This window comes from Abramis brama, assembly GCF_963993115.1.
Source record: "Abramis brama genome assembly, chromosome: 9".
NCBI classification, from domain to species: domain Eukaryota; kingdom Metazoa; phylum Chordata; class Actinopteri; order Cypriniformes; family Leuciscidae; genus Abramis; species Abramis brama.
In genome coordinates, this window is record NC_139971.1 from 33,296,446 (window position 1) to 33,316,261 (window position 19,816).

General features: G+C 35.7%; 3 protein-coding genes across 3 annotated transcripts in view; 1 reads left to right on the top strand and 2 right to left on the bottom strand.

Annotated features, from left to right (window-relative positions):
* Nucleotides 1–41: 41 nt before the first annotated feature.
* On the bottom strand, nt 42–2,527 carry arpin (actin related protein 2/3 complex inhibitor). The gene is made up of 6 exons (XM_084124140.1): nt 2,353–2,527; nt 1,957–2,032; nt 1,131–1,263; nt 670–876; nt 423–586; nt 42–202 (listed from the first exon to the last, which is right to left on the bottom strand). Exons 1-6 carry the CDS (start codon nt 2,442–2,444, stop codon nt 194–196), a joined length of 681 nt encoding a protein of 226 aa, XP_083980266.1. The 5' UTR covers nt 2,445–2,527; the 3' UTR covers nt 42–193.
* A 4,273-nt stretch (nt 2,528–6,800) lies between these two features.
* fam169b (family with sequence similarity 169 member B) lies at nt 6,801–9,955 on the bottom strand (the record flags this gene model as incomplete). Its single annotated transcript, XM_084125272.1, has 9 exons — nt 6,801–7,052; nt 7,181–7,248; nt 7,463–7,591; nt 8,507–8,689; nt 8,765–8,939; nt 9,058–9,143; nt 9,228–9,330; nt 9,471–9,595; nt 9,871–9,955. 9 exons carry the CDS (start codon nt 9,953–9,955, stop codon nt 6,936–6,938), a joined length of 1,071 nt encoding a protein of 356 aa, XP_083981398.1. The 3' UTR covers nt 6,801–6,935.
* A 5,242-nt stretch (nt 9,956–15,197) lies between these two features.
* The window catches only part of igf1ra (insulin-like growth factor 1a receptor), a 101,520-nt gene continuing 96,901 nt past the window's right edge, over nt 15,198–19,816 (top strand). The window contains exon 1 of the mRNA XM_084125230.1: nt 15,198–16,090. Within this exon, the coding sequence (XP_083981356.1) occupies nt 15,997–16,090 (94 nt within the window). The 5' untranslated portion in view covers nt 15,198–15,996. The remainder of the gene's footprint in view (nt 16,091–19,816) is intronic.

A 19,816-nucleotide genomic window follows, 5' to 3' on the forward strand; every position in this document is an offset into this window, starting at 1 on the left:
TGCCTTTGAAAATACTTAGTACATAAAAATGCATAACAGTCTTTAATTTAAAATGGCACTTTTGCTGTTTATTTATTATATTTTCATGTGATAACATAGGAATACTGACTGTCTTGTTTTGTGGTGTAAATATACATTTGGAAGACAGATAACAAGGCACTGTGATCCAATCCTGGAAGCTGAAGGGTGTCATTCAGTCATCCTGAAAGCAAGATCCCAAACAACATAAAACAGATATTACAGGTTTGCACAAAGAAACTTCACTGGACCATTGCATTTTTTGACTTAATCTTAAACCTCTTGATGATAGAATGTCAGGAAATGTTAAAACGATTACACATCTGTTCATGATAAACCCATTTCCTAAACAAATGTGGCCAGAGCAAAACACAAAACATTTTCAGTTGAGCAGAAAATCTTACCCATTCTTCATCGTCTGCTCCGTCACCCTGACCGACACTCTTCCCTGTCTTTTCCTGATCAGTTTTGTTAGCCAGTATTTTCTGTGTCCACGATGCTCCAGTGTTCTCATCTCCCGCAAAGTTGCACTTTGTCACTGTACCACCATCCAGTTTGGCGAAGGAAACTAGACAGGCAAAAACAGACAGAACAGTATGTAGCCACCTTGATTTACTTAGAAGTGCATACTATTTTCAGCATTGCACTCACAAATAAAGGGCCCGTCTCCTTTTGTCTTAAGACGGATTTCTTGGCCAGGCTCAAGCTCTGTTTTGTTCATCTCCTCCTCTGAGATCCAGAATGCAAAGGCCTGACCAGGACAATGTTTTGAAGTCATTTTAACCAGCTGGTCCTTATTCACAATATCCCTCAGTTGGCGCTCATCTAGAGAATCTGTTTCACCCTTAGCCTCCACTTCTGCAAGGTTGAGACACACAAACAGACACCTTTTGCTCACAACATGCATAATAGTCTGCTGCCACACGTGAAGATATTTTATAAATCGGCATATTACATTTACTTGTAATAGTTTTGTAAAAGTTTATTCCAGCTTTTATTATTTAATGGTACAACTGAAAGTTTTTAAAACAGGCTGCCATTAAAAAGCACAATAAAAACATGGCATGTTAAAACCGAATGGTTCTGAATAAATGAACATTATGGCTACTCACTGAAGGATGACATGAGATAACCTGTGTTGACCTTCCGGGTATCACTGAAGTTAGGTTCAATCTCATTTCCTTTTGAATCATATTTTCTGCGATGGATTCGGCTTGGTTTGATGTACAAAACATTGAAGCGCTCCTGAAATAAACACAATTTAGAATTTATTAAAAAAGGATATCAGAAACTTGCAAGACAAGCAACAATAAAACAATTGCTGAATCACTAAGAGTCATGGAAAATATTATATTATCATTTTATTACAAATAAAGTTATATATTCTCGACTGTTCAAATGTTTGGGGTCGTTTTAAATGTTTTTGAACAAAGACTCTTATGCTCACCAAGGCTGCATTTATTTGATAAAAATACAGTAAAACGTAGTATTGTTAAATATTAATACAACTTAAAATAACTGTTTTCTATTGTAAGATATTTTAAATGGACCTGTAATGCAAAGCTGAATTTTCAGCATCATTACTCCAGTCTTCAGTGTCACATGATTCTTCAGAAATCATTCTATTCTATTATGCTGATGTGATGCGCATTTCTTATTATTATCAACGTTGACATATAATATCTATTATTTAATATTATAATTATATTTAGTTTCATTGTGGACACCGTGATACTTTTTTTTAGGATTCTCTGATGAATAGAAAGTTCAAAAGAACAGCATTCATTTGAAATGTTTTTATTTTGTAACAGTTAAGTTTTACTGACCCCAGACTTCTGAACGGTAGTTTAAATTAGTGAATGATCATGATTGCAGAGTACAACCAACGTTTCTGAGTTGAGGAACAGTTTGAAGTTCTCTAATAAACAATCACTTTACCTTTCTGTTGTTCACATCTGTTATGGCATGTCGTGACACATCCAGGACCGCCCCCTCTAAAATGACACCATGACCACTGTAAAGTGAAAATGATACATAAAACACAATGTACTATGGTACTATGATACAAGTACTATGGTAACGATCGTTTCCGCGGCCGCCAGTACGCCACAGTTGGTGTTGCTATAAACTATAATAACTTGCTATTACAAAATTGACAAAATATTTCACAGTTTGAAGCATATAGCATATCAAATTACTTCATAATGTTTTTTTACAGTATTAGCTATAACGTGTAACTATTGTATTTGGAGAGTTATCCATATCTGTAAGGGAGACGAGGAGAAGTAAACAGTCGACAACTGCAAAAAGCAGGCTTGCACTTTAAAGTATTACCTCTGGTGAACTACTGGATCCCATGCGGAGGATAGTTTCTCATTATGCACAGGTTTGTTTAATAACGCAGTGTTGTCATAAATGCGACTCATCTTCTGCCGATGATTTTGATTTCGTCGAAAGCTCAGCCACTTCCTGGTTACGTCATCATGAAATCTCTATCCATTCGAAACGCAGTTTAGCGATGCGGGGAAGTAGTTGTAACTTGTTGACAATATACAAATAAATGTAAAATAAGAGTTTAAAATGAGAAGTGAATTATTTTTTGCTTATCTTTTTCTTCTGCACTGAATTGGTCTATATTTGCGCGAATGGTGGTGCCAATATGAAAAGTAAATATTCATCATCATATTTTATGATAGCAGTGGAAACCTGTTTTCTTTTATTTTAAGTGAACCCAACATTTTTTTGTGTGTTTTACGTAAAGTCATCTATCAATCTACTATGTCTTCAAAATATTGTTTTTTCCCCCTTTTATATAGGCCTAATACCATTTTACAGTCAGGTCCATAACTATTGACATCGACACAATTCTAATCTTTTTGGCTCTATACACCACCACAATGGATTTGAAATGAAACGAACAAGATGTGCTTTAACTGCAGACTTTCTGCTTTAATTTGAGGGTATTTACATCCAAATCAGGTGAACGGTGTAGGAAGTACAACAGTTTGTAGGCTATATGTGCCTCCTACTTTTTAAGGGACCAAAAGTAATGGGACAGATTAACAATCATAAATCAAACTTTCACTTTTTAATACTTGGTTGCAAATCCTTTGCAGTCAATTACAGCCTGAAGTCTGGAACGCATAGACATCACCAGACGCTGGGTTTCATCCCTGGTGATGCTCTGTCAGGCCTCTACTGCAACTGTCTTCAGTTCCTGCTTGTTCTTGGGGCATTTTCACTTCAGTTTTGTCTTCAGCAAGTGAAATGCATGCTCAGTCGGATTCAGGTCAGATGATTGACTTGGCCATTGCATAACATTCCACTTCTTTCCCTTAAAAACTCTTTGGTTGTTTTCGCAGTATGCTTCGGGTCATTGTCCATCTGCAATGTTAAGCGCTGTCCAATCAGTTCTGAGACTTTTGGGTAGTCTGATTCATATCTATTTAAAAAACACCATATTAAAATTTTTATTTTGTGGAAATATATTTTTTGTTTTGTGAAATGTAACATTGCACAATAAAATTAACACAACTACAAATTACACAAAAAGAAATAAAATATACCACTAACACTGAATAAGAAGCAATCAAACACACACACACACACACACACACACACACACACACACAGAAGAACATACTAAATACAAAAACATCTCCCAGCATCGTTTCTTTTTGGATATAAACACTCAAAATTGACCATATTCATAAAAGAAGATAACAACTGATATCGGACATGACAATCACAACCTCGAACTTCATTGACTATCTCTAAAAGTAAGCTATGGCTTGTTTAACCTGTTTTAGTTAATTTGACTAATGTTAAATCTAGAGAGTGGTCAAACCAGCATGCCTCTTTATACAAAATTATATTTTCAAATTAAATCTAGCTTAAGGCTGTCAATAGATTCAAATGATAATTAATGATGGCATGTTTTGAATAACGTGCATAAATTCACAGACTTGCCACAGTTTCTTTCAAATCTTTGTAAGTTATCAGGGGGTTGGGGGGCAAAATGCCAGCAGAATTAATACAATGCACCCAAAATTCAAGATGTGGTGGAAAAAAATGGCCCCAGTAGGAGTTATTTTTAAATTTATAACATATGATGTTAAACAATATTTCCAGAATATTGGCGCGATTGCAAATGTGATAATGACTTTAAACAAAGAGTAAATATTGTGATGTGACATTTTAAATGTAGGCTAATATTGTAAATATTCTCTGTTTTTGCTCTATTTCTCCAATGACAATAGTTCCAAACAAGCCTCAGAAAAAGAGTTATGCGTATCTGAACGAATCCAGGGTTTTTGTGATTCAGTGAGCTAGTAGCTGCTTAGTTCCAGAATGAATCTGCCGTTTTGAACGAATCAGTTCATCATTAAGTCGGTGATTTGGCGCCACCTACTGGCGGTTTTAATTTCATTAAAAAAAAATATATATATATATATTTTAGCATTATTTATGGTGTTGTAATTGTAGTGTAAATGCATGGTTATAAAAAAATAGTTAGAACATAGTTATATACAGTGAGGAAAATAAGTATTTGAACACCCTGCTATTTTGCAAGTTCTCCCACTTAGAAATCATGGAGGGGTCTGAAATTGTCATCGTAGGTGCATGTCCACTGTGAGAGACATAATCTAAAAAAAAAAATATCCCCAAAAAAATATCCAGAAATCACAATGTATGATTTTTTAACTATTTATTTGTATGATACAGCTGCAAATAATTATTTGAACACCTGAGAAAATCAATGTTAATATTTGGTACAGTAGCCTTTGTTTGCAATTACAGAGGTCAAACGTTTCCTGTAGTTTTTCACCAGGTTTGCACACACTGCAGGAGGGATTTTGGCCCACTCCTCCACACAGATCTTCTCTAGATCAGTCAGGTTTCTGGGCTGTCGCTGAGAAACACGGAGTTTGAGCTCCCTCCAAAGATTCTCTATTGGGTTTAGGTCTGGAGACTGGCTAGGCCACGCCAGAACCTTGATATGCTTCTTACAGAGCCACTCCTTGGTTATCCTGGCTGTGTGCTTCGGGTCATTGTCATGTTGGAAGACCCAGCCTCGACCCATCTTCAATGCTCTAACTGAGGGAAGGAGGTTGTTCCCCAAAATCTCGCAATACATGGCCCCGGTCATCCTCTCCTTAATACAGTGCAGTCGCCCTGTCCCATGTGCAGAAAAACACTCCCAAAGCATGATGCTACCACCCCCATGCTTCACAGTAGGGATGGTGTTCTTGGGATGGTAGTCATCATTCTTCTTCCTCCAAACACGTTTAGTGGAATTATGACCAAAAAGTTCTATTTTGGTCTCATCTGACCACATGACTTTCTCCCATGACTCCTCTGGATCATCCAAATGGTCATTGGCAAACTTAAGACGGGCCTTGACATGTGCTGGTTTAAGCAGGGGAACCTTCCGTGCCATGCATGATTTCAAACCATGACGTCTTAGTGTATTACCAACAGTAACCTTGGAAACGGTGGTCCCAGCTCTTTTCAGGTCATTGACCAGCTCCTCCCGTGTAGTTCTGGGCTGATTTCTCACCTTTCTTAGGATCATTGAGACCCCACGAGGTGAGATCTTGCATGGAGCCCCAGTCCGAGGGAGATTGACAGTCATGTTTAGCTTCTTCCATTTTTCTAATGATTGCTCCAACAGTGGACCTTTTTTCACCAAGCTGCTTGGCAATTTCCCCGTAGCGCTTTCCAGCCTTGTGGAGGTGTACAATTTTGTCTCTAGTGTCTTTGGACAGCTCTTTGGTCTTGGCCATGTTAGTAGTTGGATTCTTACTGATTGTATGGGGTGGACAGGTGTCTTTATGCAGCTAACGACCTCAAACAGGTGCATCTAATTTAGGATAATAAATGGAGTGGAGGTGGACATTTTAAAGGCAGACTAACAGGTCTTTGAGGGTCAGAATTCTAGCTGATAGACAGGTGTTCAAATACTTATTTGCAGCTGTATCATACAAATAAATAGTTAAAAAATCATATATTGTGATTTCTGGATTTTTTTTTTTAGATTATGTCTCTCACAGTGGACATGCACCTACGATGACAATTTCAGACCCCTCCATGATTTCCAAGTGGGAGAACTTGCAAAATAGCAGGGTGTTCAAATACTTATTTTCCTCACTGTATATAAAAAAAAGCCAAATATTGGCTCTTAATGGGAAAGTTAATGTCTGCCGGTGATATTACATAAAAAAAATATATAAGCAAAGTTAAACATATGACATTTACTATAAAACCAATATAATTAATGCATCACACTTGTGAATTTACCTACAAATGTTTTATCTTCAACATTTTTTGTATAATTGTTATTATAATTGGTGGTGGTTGAGGAGATTCCCCCCTTCTATGTAAAAGCACTTTGAGTACCCAGAAAAGCGCAATATAAATGTAACAAATTATAATAATAATAATTATTCCAAATTTTGATAATCATAAATACATGCTATAATAAATTATATGAATATTATTAATATTACAATATAAATGTATAAGAAAGGTAATAATTTCTGAGGGAAAAAATAAATAAGGTTGAGGCCAATATACACTCAACTTTTTTTCTGTTTGGTATTGTAACTTGACTTCTACTTGACTTGATCCTTAGCAGGACTCGACTTGACTTGCTTGAAGTGAACCACTGACTTTACTTGGTTTGTGTGTACTGCGACTTAGACTTGCTTGAGACTTGATGGTAGGGGACTTGAGACTTACTTACTCCCACCTCTGCTCTATGGTAATAAAGATCAACCCATAAAGCATTACATATTTTTATTTAGAATTTATTTATTTGCCCATATCTACATCCTTGTAGAGATGCATCTTGAATACTCTCTGTTATGGCTTTCAAAGGACATTGCCTGTCTGAGATCTTTCTGGACACATGAGTGTTAAGCCCGGGCTTTTTTGAAGCAAATCTCTGTGTTGGACTGATCTGCTGGTCGCTTCTTTTCCGAGCTTGATGTGTCTTTGAGACTGACTGATGAGCCACATTGTTGCAGAATTCCCTGAAGAAATGAGTAAGACATCAAAGAATGATTCATTTTATTATCATATTTGAACGGAGAACAACTTACGGTAACAGGCAGTAAATGGTCACTAGATAAGCTTATATAAACGCAAGATAACATCATACCTCTTCTAAATCAGCTTCCCTTCTTTCGTGACTATATGAGCTGTGTGGACTCTGCTCTGAGTTTCCACCTGTAAAAAGCACCACCTCTGAGATAAAGTGCCCTGATCATTGCAATAACACCAACAAAGTCTCTATAACGCACAATAAAACACAAGTCCAGTAAGTATTTATAATCAAAACCATTTGCTCACATGCTATGAGTCAAATTACTCATGTCTTGCTTTATTACCAAACTAATGTCAATATAAATATCTGCTGTTTTACTGCAACAAAGAGCCTTACAGTGTTTTGGGAGGTCCCGCATCTGGATATTTAACCACACATTGCGTCTCTGAGCCCATTCACCAGGGGGTTCCACCTCATAAAGACGGTCTCGTTCATCTTTGTGGATCCCGAGATACTTCTTGCAAACTGTAAACAATTATTTAAACAAGTTATGTAAGCTTTAGGTACCAGGCTTCCATTACATCAATAATAACAGATAAGAGTGGTTTTATTAACATCCAATGAAACCACTGTTATCAGTTCAATGTAAACTATTGATTTCGCATGCACACGGAACAATAATTTAAGGAATTTACTTACAGTTGTCACTCCCAAAACGTAGCAGTTTAGACTATATGATATTCTGGTGCCCAGATGGAGCACCAAACTGGATTTGGATTTAGAAAAATCCTGTAACTCTTGTCTGCTTTGGTTTGACTGAACTCTAGTGTTCATTCATAAGGTACACTACTATTGTAAAGTTTGGGGTCAGTAAGATTATATATATATATATATATATATATATATATATATATATATATATATATATATATATAAAATTCTGCTGACCCCAAACAATTAATACTTTTATTTAGCAAGAATTGTCAAAAGTGACAGTAAAAACATATATAATGCTACAATTTCTATTTCAAATAAATGCAGTTATTTCAAATCTATTCATCAAATAATAATTTTTAAAAAATTATCACGTTTTGCACAAAGATATTAATAAGCACAATTGTTTTTAACATTGATAATAATAAGAAATGTTTTTAGCACCAAATCAGCATAATACACTGATTTCTGAAGGATCATGTGACACTGAAGACTGGAGTAATGATACTGAAAATCAGGAATACATTACATTTTAAAATATATTAAAATAGATTAATTATAAAATAAAATAAAATACAATTTTAAATTGTAATAATATTTCACATTATTACTGGATTGTACATTATTTTGAGCAAATAAATGCAGCCTTGAAGGAGAGAAAAACTTCTTTAAAAACATAAAACAATCTTACAGACCCCAAACTTTTGACCGTTAGTGTGTACATACCTCCATACATGCCAGGAGACATAGGAAAGCTAATTCCCAGAATGCCCTCGGAGGGTTGGGACAAACAGAAGTCCTCCAGCATCTGTAAAGCAAGCCCGGTCCTTCTCCAGTGAGAGCGAACAAACACAGTGTCCAGCACAGGGAGCTGATAACTCTGACCAGTGCAGCCGTCACACAGGCTGCCTATGAAAAAACAACACAATAAACCTTTTTTTTCTAAATCTACACCAAATTTCTAAGCATGCAAAAGGAAATTACCCTTTATTTTGACGGTGTAAAACCCAACCGCCTCTCCATTTTGCCAGAGAATTTTGCCATGTTCCCACAAGGAATAGGCAGAAAAATATAGGTCTTCTCCAAGAGGCCTTTCCAGAATTCCAAATATAACTTGACTGAGCAGGAATAGCACAACTCTCTCCATCACTGACTCCACCTGGGATGACAAGAACTGTCAGAGCTCTCCTGGAAATGGTGACAATGTTAACATCATGACATTTCAGCTCAAAACATTGCTAAATAAAAGAAAGATTACCAAACTAAGTGCTACTCACTAACACAAGTCCACATCTTGATTTGTTCGATGTCTTCAAAACATCACCAACAGGCCACCATTTGCCTTGCAAGTACACAGCAACCACTAAAAGTATAGGCTATATATTATCCAAATGTAGTAGGATGATACAAAACAATATTAAGAAGGGAAATGTAGCATTCTCTGGACCTTGTGTTTCATCCTCAGGTGTGTGGAGAGCAAGAATAAAACGTGATAAATCACCGTCTCTCAGAAATGCAAGCCGACCAATGTTTTCACAGGTTACTTCCACCTGTTATCACAAATATCACCCTTTTATGAGGAATTTAAATAATATCTGCCAAAAAAGACAGCATTATTGCTGATTAGGTAGGCAACTCTCAAAATTTTTACACTAAATTATGTATTGCATGCAAGTGTATTTCCTCTCACTTTCTCTCCATGAGGAAGGGTGAAAAGCCCAGCACCATCTGACTGAACACTGGACAGGTATTCGTCACATCCTGTTCTCAGCTCGCTATAATGCTGCACTGGTAGATCCACAGGATAGGGTTTCACTGGGAAAAAACCGACATGTTTACACAATCAATAACACGAGTTTTTAATTCCACGATGGCATTATGGCACACTTTTTAACAATGTTGAACGACGTCACGTGAAATTAGTAGCACTTTATTGATTGTGACAGAACTGCGCTTTGTGACTATTTACAGTCTGTCAGAGAGGCGTATGATGAAAAGTAATGCGAAAGCATGTTTGCATGAAAAACAACCCTTTAAACCACGTTTCAACAACTGTTTTAATTTTGGGAATGCTCAAAGGAAGCCCATACCTTTAAAACTATTCTCCAGTTTAGAGTTGGATTCCATTTTGATCGTTGTTCGACCTTTGAATGTTTCTAAACAGAACAACGCCATCTAGTGACTATGAAAAGGATGAGGGAGAGAAATTCATTCAATAATTGTTTAATAGCCCGGGAGATTTCAGGTCTTCGTGACTACATAGGCCTCCTTTTATACTGTAGGCTATATAATTCTGTTGCATTTTAGCCTTAGCACATGCGTGTAGTATGTATTAAGCATTAATGTATTAATCATCATCATCAGGATTTATTTCGGTCCTCATACACATTTTTCTTCAATAAATATAGACAATTATCAAAAAAGTAGACTGAAGCCATTAGCTTATTGTACATACCCACTACCCTATTTCATTATAATTCCAATAAGTGTCACTTTCACTACTTGATTTAATCTCAATCTCTCTCTCTCTCTCTCTATATATATATAAACAATAACAAACATCTCCCAAAACTAAAAGTTACATATGTATTATACATTCAATTGTATTAACATAAAAAAAAAAAATCATTTTTGAGTTATTTTTTTAACTTTTTCCCCAAAGTGAACTAGCCTACACATTCTTAATTCCTTGTCACAGTTTTCCAAAATCCCTTTGACCAGTAATATATTTTTTATATATCTTGCCATATGCTTACATTGCACACCCATTACAGTCAAAAACTGTATGTTAGACAAAACTGTATTTACTGTATACAAATATATTTTTAATGAATGTTCAAATGTATACACTACACAGCAAGGTTGCGTACATTTTTCTCTCTCCTCTGGAGATTATTATAGTTTTCTAATAATAATACCATGTATGCTCTCTCTCTCGCGCTCCCCCATATCTTTCTCTCTCTCAACAAATTAAGCATTTAAGGTAAAAAAAAACACAAAAAAACCCCCACCATCCAGTAGTTACAATGTCAACAAAACAAATACTAAACAGTGACTATTCCCCGATTGAGAGGCAGTGTTGCTATGTCCAGTTTTTACACTGTCCACAAGATGGCGACATCATCATACAAATGTGAAAGAGACATGGAAAAAACATTGAATGCTTTTTTTTAAACAAACATGTTCTGAGGCACATTCTTTCCCTGCAAAACATGTTTTAACAACTAATAGTATAATAAGAACAAAAATGCATAGAAGGTTTGAAAACAAAAACAAGCAAAATAATATATATTTTTTCTCATTCTCCTGTAGTTTTTTTGTACATACATTCTTTCAAATTGTATAAGAACTGTTAATAAAAGGGTTACAATCTTATAATATAACCTTTGTTGTTCTAGAACAGCCAGAAATTGCAATAAAAATATCAGGCAAAACTGCATGACCATATTATCAGCATATAAGTATATAAGCATATAAAATATACATATTTTTTTTTATCCTAGTTTGTTTTGATGAGAGCCTTGATGTTTCATTTAATACAAATGCACTGTTCTTTGCAGTGAGCCCCTTTTTGACCTCGTTTTACTCTTCTTAAAACTGCAGTCACGCTACTGTACACTTCCAGTCTCTCCTGCTATGGAAAATGCATTCTGCGTCCGTTTTATTCCCATCTCTCTTCATCTCCATTACCCATAAACCACTAACTTCCCACTGAGAAATTGCAGACATTTCTGAAATTCCTTTCACTAGGAAAGGCTAGCTTGGATTGTTAAATATGATTTTGTAAAGCTGAGAGAGGAGGAGAGATTTTGTAAAGATAAAATCAGTTTATCCTTTAAAAGGGATTGACTGTGCGTATATTTGGCATGAGAGTAAATACTGCAACAAAGTAAATTAGGCAAAAGACTTTAAATGCAAATCACCTACATGGTTTATGTTTAAGATGTAAAACAGGATCTGGCTTTGCATATCAGTGAGTTTCATACTTGTTTTCCTTCCTTGCTTTGTCATCAGGCTGCATGTTTTTGGAACCCATGCGGGATTCCTTGAGTTTCTTCAATCTGTGTCACATGAATAGACATTACAAGAGGATTATGACATTGGCCTTGGCTATGCTGAACCCTGGCCTACTTTGTAAAGATGACACTGACAAAAAAGAAATGCCATTCTCACTTGTCTAGACTTATCATGCAACATAAACATATGGTCATCAACAAATATGAAATGAAAGGCAACTCAATATGTATTTTTTTTAAGCTTAGCATTTAAACATTAAGTTTAAAAATGGTTATAAATATGGCAAAAAAATAAAAATCTTATTCTCAACATGAAGTTTAGGGTTTCTTTTTTATTATAAAGTTGTGTATGTAAAACACATTTAATCAAAGTCGTTAAATTATGATGCAACAGAAACTGTTGATTTTAAAGAAAAAAAATTGAATGTCAATCAATAGAACACTGTAAAAAAGAGTTGCTGCCTTAAATTTGTAAGTACAATCAACTTAAATGTGTAAGTCATTTCAACTTAAATTATTTGCTTAACTTATTAAGTAATGTAAAAACGTGAGTTGTCATAACTTATTGATTATATATATATATTATTATTGTTTGTTTTGTTTTTGTTTTTTTTTACAGTGAAGGTGGATATGTAGCCATAGTAAATTCATGGTTGATTATCTGAAGCTCAGGAGGAACCGCTAATAGATAATTCCAGCTAAGCTTTTTAGTGGCAACACAACAATCCAATTGATGAATCAAGGTTCATGCCATCCAAAAGAAGAGCTGACCTGTGTTGTCTTAGACTGCTACGCTTACAATGACTCAGTTTCATCTTTTAAAATGCAGAGATATAAGGTCAGAATGATGTATCATGCAAAAAAAAAAGAGAGATTTGTTCTCTATTTGCTGGGGATATTGCAGCAAACACATTCTGTGGAAAGTTTCCCCTCTTAAAATGTTTACCCAAACAGCCCAGACATAAGGAATGTCTCAACTATTATTTACAAAAGAGGAGGAAGCGAATACTTGATGGTCAGTGCTCATCTGCAATAAAAATGTTTGGCTCCCGGTTTTGTGTGTGACAACAATAATAATTGTGATCAAACCAAGCTGCTCCGCAAGAAAAAACAAACTTGTTGCACCCCTCCTGCAGTATATGCTATTTTCTCTCACATGCCTTGACGCTCCCTTCGTTTTCAGCTTTATGTTTTTCAGGAATCTATTTCTGTTCACTCAAACATAATTGTCACCCTCTCCTCTAAATTCCCTTTCCTGTCTGGGCTTAGACACAAGGGCGTAGATTTGGTTTGAACATTGGGGGGGTTGAAGTTTGGGTATGCCTCCTGATGCCTCCTTTTCATGTGATCATGGTATAAATATTGGGGAGGTTATCTCCCCCCAACCCCCCCACAAACTACGCCCCTGCTTAGACAAAATGAGAAACAAACAATGTCATCCCTATTGTCACTTTGCTGGAAAGGAAAGGTGAAACCAAAGCAAAGGTTTGAATGGAACGTGAAACTGCATGAGGTCAAATTCATACAGAAACTCAGTTTAGCTTTTGGTGACTGCATGCTCTGCTACAATTAAGGGCTTAACTTTGTTTGGCCAGGACAGAGGTAATCTGAGGCACTATCCTTGTGTTTAAGCTTTGTTTTGAACAAAAATGCATTTTTGTTTTTGAAAAAGAAGATCTTTGAAAGGAATGTAGCTGGGTCTCTGCATGTTATCAAGTCTTTTACGTGTCTACTTCCACAATACATGCTCATTAATCAGTCTGAGATCTTTCACCAGTATCTAAATAAATTCAAAGGAAGTGTCAAAAAGTGTCAGAAAGAACAAAACATTTTCTCGGTTGTGCTGAAGATCTGTTGTACAAATGATATGGAACTGAAACAGTCTGTGAACACACTGAGGATCGGTTCACGGCCCAATGAGACATGATAAATGCAGCATTTTGACATATGGAGGCGCCAAACTCAAAGTTGCATATTAGAAGACACAAGGTCAAGGCGATTTCTCAAAAACAGTCTAAAATATTTTTTGAGTGTGTTTAGACACCTGAAAAAAACATTTAATATTTTAAATGCATTCTATGAATCTAGGTTTGGGTCTCTTTTAATAAGAAAGTTAGCATACAGTAATGTTGAACAGAGATGACACTGCTTCATCACGAACGGATGAATGGATTGTAATTATAAATCCGTTCCGTCTCTATGAATGAAATTCTACGTCGGATTTTACATTTAGCTGACAAGACTATGTCATTGGCAAAATATGTGCACTTCTAAAATGTGGACCTGGCTAACTTTTTTTTTTTTTTTTTAATAGCGAATTGATTTCAAATCGTTATCACTGTAGCTAAAATATGAAGATTATAAAAACCAATGCATTCATTTAAAAATCTACATCAATTAATTCGCCTTAACAGCTCAGTGTAGCCTACCAGAGAGACAAAGTGCAATTTACCTTCCAGAGTTCATTGATTTGGAATTAAATAGCGTAGGCTACTGAAAATAGTTGGTATTGTTAATCTAAATAAACGAATTATCGTTTAATCAAAAATCAGTATGCCATAATATTAAGCCAATATTATGACTACCGTTTTTTAAAAGTTTCTTGTGGTAATTCTTGTTGTCGTGGTTCATTTATTTACTAGCCTTGGCTACCTGATCTATTTATGCCTTCATTATTTTGCCAACTAAAGGTTATAGGTCTACTTCCTTGCACAAGCATTTTTTTTATGCTTATACAGTAGCCACACATGTCTCTCCGGTACTTTATGAAGAGACAGCATAACAGATCTATCTATCTATCTATCTATCTATCTATCTATCTATCTATCTATCTATCTATCTATCTATCTACACTGTAAAAGTATTGTACTGTTTTAAGTAGGCTACTTAACTTGTAACAAGTAACTTTTTACTAGTAAAATTTACTTTAGTAAATTTTTAAAGTAATTTCAACTTAAATTACATGAAACTGACTTTAAAAAAATGAGTTGAATCTTGTTTTGAAAATTGCATTATCATAACTTATTGATGATACATTTTTTTTACAGTGTATCTATCTATCTCCTGTCTTGTTAAGAAAGCTTTCAATTTCAAATTAGGATGATTCCACTTAGCCTATACAAATAAAATAACATAATTATTCTTCAAATAGCCTATAGGCTATTATGACAGATCTGGTATTGGCATATATTTAGTCTATGCTTATTTGTAAATAACAGTGTATTGTAAAATCATTATTGTTACGATTTTCTTGAATTAAACTTAAAAAAAACTAACATTTTCCTGTCACCTTGACATTTGGCGCAGACATGGTTGGTTTAGGAATCCAGTCCATGTTTTGGGATTCTCTCATTGCTTGGCGTGTTTCTCTGTGAGAGAAGCCGAGTTTTGTTTACAGCGGTGATTCTACTGAGCGGAGACCGTCAGAAGAGTCGTGGACGCCGCCGTGTAGACTTGAGAATCAAACATTAGCCTCACAAGCTATTTATATCTCACAGTTCTTGATTTTTACGTTGCGGAAAACCAAAACCTACGCTCGGTAGCTGCTCACTCTTGCACTTCGACAGAATTATTTTTTTTCCTACCGCAAAACAGACCGACCATGAGAGCGCGTGAAGACGGTAGGGGAGGGTGAGCAGTTGGTGAAACCATTTTTGTCCTGGCGGATATTTTGGATCGAGCCCTGTCGGGAGGCTTTCATTCATACATAAAATACGCTATCCGAGTTGTCAAGCTCTTTGAACGTGACCTCAGAATTCCTCCATACATCAGTATAGCGTAATTCATCACACACTGGCATAGGCACGTTCACACAAGGTGTTTTTGTTGGAAGAGAAACCGCTCGTCTCTCTCTGGCTGTAACGTTACTGCGCGCGTCCCTCTCGGGTTTTCAAGAAATGGAGGCAGAAGATGCAAATTATCGGTCGAGTGAAATTCGTAGCTACGACACGATTGCATCATTTAATTGCTGGCAAGAATAACAGAATGTTTTAATTGATCTTAATGTTTCCATTAAAGAAAAATTACATTACCAGTTATCTTTTATCTACTCCCTCCTCGCCTCCCGTTATCTTTACGCGTAAAGGAACTAGCTGCTCATCCAAAGCGGATTCTTCTGGACTTTCTGCTTGCGTACAAGAAGAAACGTCGCATTTTGCTGCGGTTTCACCTTTTTATTTTTTGGAAAACTGATTATTAGGAATGAGATCTGGAACAGCGAGGGATGTTCGGACCTTATTTTGGGGACCTGTACTGTTTCTCTCCACCATCTGCCTCTGGTCTGCACATGGAGAAGGTAAATGCCTTAGTCTAATAAGAAAATTACTCCATATATTATCAATGTCTTGTATTATCGAAACCTTGATTTAAATCGCATCACAGTGGTTATGGACTCATGTTATGTCAAGCATGAGTTTAACTGCATGATGCGTTGCTTTGGATGTTCAGGTACAGATATTCTTAAGGGCCTTAAAACGCGACCCAATTTATTATTGAATTATGACCTACTATTACCATTAAATATTAAAATGTTCCTCATACTAACGCCAAACTTTAGTTTTTTTTCGTCTTGATGTCTCTAGGCCCATCAGTTGATTGTCGTGACATCGGATGTGTTGTGAGTCTAGTGTGCTCTATGAATTATTCATGAGCTGGATCACGTTGGTATTTAGAGGCTAAGTGAGAATTGGTTTATATAAAGCATTTGCCTATTTAATTACTTCATTTAGTCCACACAGGCAGTAAGGTTAAACCATACACGGTAATATTTAGATTTGCTGAATTCAGTGAGTCAGTCGAGCATCACGCAGTGAAGTAAAGGTGATTGACCATGTGCTTGTTTTAAGTTTCTCAATGTCCTCCTCAGGAGGGTCATACTGGTGGAGTTTTGTAACACATTTGGTTTCATGGGCTGTATTTCTGTGCTTGTGTCTCAAAGTTTGATATAAAATTCACGTATTTATTCACAACGAACTAGAAATTTAACCGTGTAAATGATTCCAAAAGTCCTATTTTGTTGATTGAAACCATGGACGCAAATGGTAGACATATAAGAAACATTTGAATTTAAAACGGACAATATAACTGGAAGAAATGAAATGAAATTTGGTCTAACAGTTATAAAAACATCTACTCACAATTGGTAAATAAAGCTGATATATTATCATATTTTGTGCAGCCCTTTTACAAGCCTTTTAAGTACATGGAAATTGTTACAAACCACCCTGTCTGGACGGACTTGATATTTTTAACCTTTTTTTATTGTTTTATTTATTTGTATAAATATGTAGCCTAGATGTGATTATTTTATATCAAATTAAGCTGGAGAACATACTGATTTAGATTATACTAGTTTTGTCATTAAGTGTCATTAACTCTTTCCTCTCCTCCAGCTTTTTGATAATTTTCACAAAAATGTCATGTCCCCCAGAATATTTTGTTGAATATATGATCATGCAATATTATCGAAAGAAAGAATAGAGCGTCTGCTTTTATTATAGCTTCATGCATTCTTTTTTTTAATCAACCCTTGAATGTGGGTAAGTTTCATAAAAAAAAGCACAATTTTGAGCAAAAAGCTGAGAAAATCGATTTTTTTGGCAAAGACTACATCCAGGTCTGATTCAGAACGATGATCAAAACATTGATGGAGTAGATCAAGTCCACCAACACCCTCAAAGCTTTCACAGTCCTATATCATTTCATTCAGTAATGTTTGGCAGTTTTGATTTATATGTGGTTTAATGTTGGTAATCGTGTTATTTTACATATGCATATGATTACATATATCGCTTGTTTCTGCATCTTCTTCACATATATTTTGATCAGGAGATTCAGAAGATTTGTAATAAAAATTAAATATAACGAATAAAATGGCAACAATAAAAAGAACTAGCTAGGTTAGCTGATTACCTGAAAGTCCATAGATATCTCCGTCAGCTCGTACTGCCGTTAACACTTTCTCTGACAAGCATGCAATGAGACCTCTTTTCCTGTTTGTTCGTGATGTTCACATTTCACATACACATTTACTGTCCTACCTTAAAATAGTTTTTTGTTTGTTTTGGGATTAAGGCTTAAAGGGACAGTTCATCCAAAAATGATCATTCTGTAATTTTCTCACCCTGTATGGCTTTCTGTCTTCTGTGAATCACAAAAAAGGCAGATGTTAAGCAGAATTACAGTCTCAGTCACCACCATTCACTTTCATTGTATGAAAAAGATGCAGTGAAAATGAATGCTGTCAGCTGTTATCATCGATTTTTTTTGTGTTTCACAGAATTGCACTACTTTAACGTTAAACACTTCAGAGAATGAGATAAAAAGTTCGCTTCATGGTCGAAATAAGCGAACGTTTCATTGGCTGAGAGACTGCAGTGTCAGAGCATTTTGGCTAACTGAATTCAGTCTCTGTCACGGTCACAGCACACGATAAGAGATGATCCGATAAAAAAACTTAGTCAAGACGGCAAACCTGAAAACGAAATAAATCCCCGTCGTTTGCTTTATCACCTCAAATTGGACTAACATATTTATGTGAAAACGAAACATCCAACCCACAGGGTTTGGTTTGGCAAGGTTGTTTGATTACATTATTATATTGGTAAAATTCAAATTGTTTGTAACCTTTGGATAAAACAAATATTTATTGGATTACAATTGGATTTAGACTTTTGTTTTTGGAATAAGCCCAAGGGAGACTACAAAAATGAGTTGTGTGTCGTGTGGCTTTTTCCAAAGCATATTCATGTATGGTTTTGTGTATTTTTCTATAATTACACACAGAGATTCTTTGTACCAGTGTCTTTTATATCAGGATGTCATTTATTTGTTAGTGATAACATCGTGTTTCACAAGGAAGAAAAGAGAATGAGATAACATGTTATTCCAGCTGTCAATTTTTAATGTCTTTCCACAGTTTTAAAACATCTTGTGGTTGGCGGATGTAGTTGTAATGTTTATGCAGCTTAAGGATCATCAAATACCTAATTGTGATTGTGCGGGGGCTGCATTGTAGCATAATGAAGGTGGGCCATTCTTGGGTTTAAACTCCCATTTACATTCAAAAGGAGTTAGGACGCAATTCAAGGCCATTGACCGGAGTGGCCAGTCCCACATCCAGGCCACTGTGAATGTCAGGGGGGTCTGTTTCTCAGCACCCTGCAGAGACCAGGACCACTGGCCCTATACAGAGAGGCTTGTGTGGGGGGTAAGCTCTCACTCTTGGGCTCCATCATTGCATTGTCCCGTCTGTCTCTTTCTCATAAAGTGTTGCAAAGACACTCCACTGACAAACTGACTTTAATCAGGGCAAAACTGGTTTCATACTTCTCCACTCCTTGTTTTGTGTCAATTTGTCCATTTTGATGTTATTGATTTGATGTTTTCTGACTTCAAAGGGCTGATTAGAGATTAACTCTTTCATTTAGGCTGGGTATATTGCGATTAAACAAGCAAGAATAGAAACAAATTGTAGGACACTGGCTAAATAATCAGTTTATGAAGAAGTTATATTTTTTGTAATACTACATGTTTGGTGATTTTTTTATTTTTATTATTATAAGTGGCTGATATTAATATTCTATACTATTTTGTCTACTTAAAAATAAAGCACTAAAATCAATAATTTTAAATGATGCAAGTGAATTTAGGCATCACAACATTGTAATCAACAGTCTATCTATCCATCCATCACCCATCCATCCATCATCTATCTATCTATCTGTCTGTCTGTCTGTCTGTCTCTTTGCACACTTTATGCTTAGTGCACTGCACATTTATTCCTATACTAACTGAAAAGGTTATAAAATATTCCGTACCTAAATCACTAAATTAATGGCCATGCTCCAAGGGAAGTCCTCTTTGGTCTTTTTCATCCTGTTCAGTTTAAAAAATCTGGTACGGCTAATAAAATGTAATTTAGCCTCCTTTTAAGTTTCACCACAGTAAACTTTCCATGCCACTTCTTCCAAGTATATGGCAAACAAGCCTCCATGGTCCATTGAGAAAGAGAGGGTGAGCG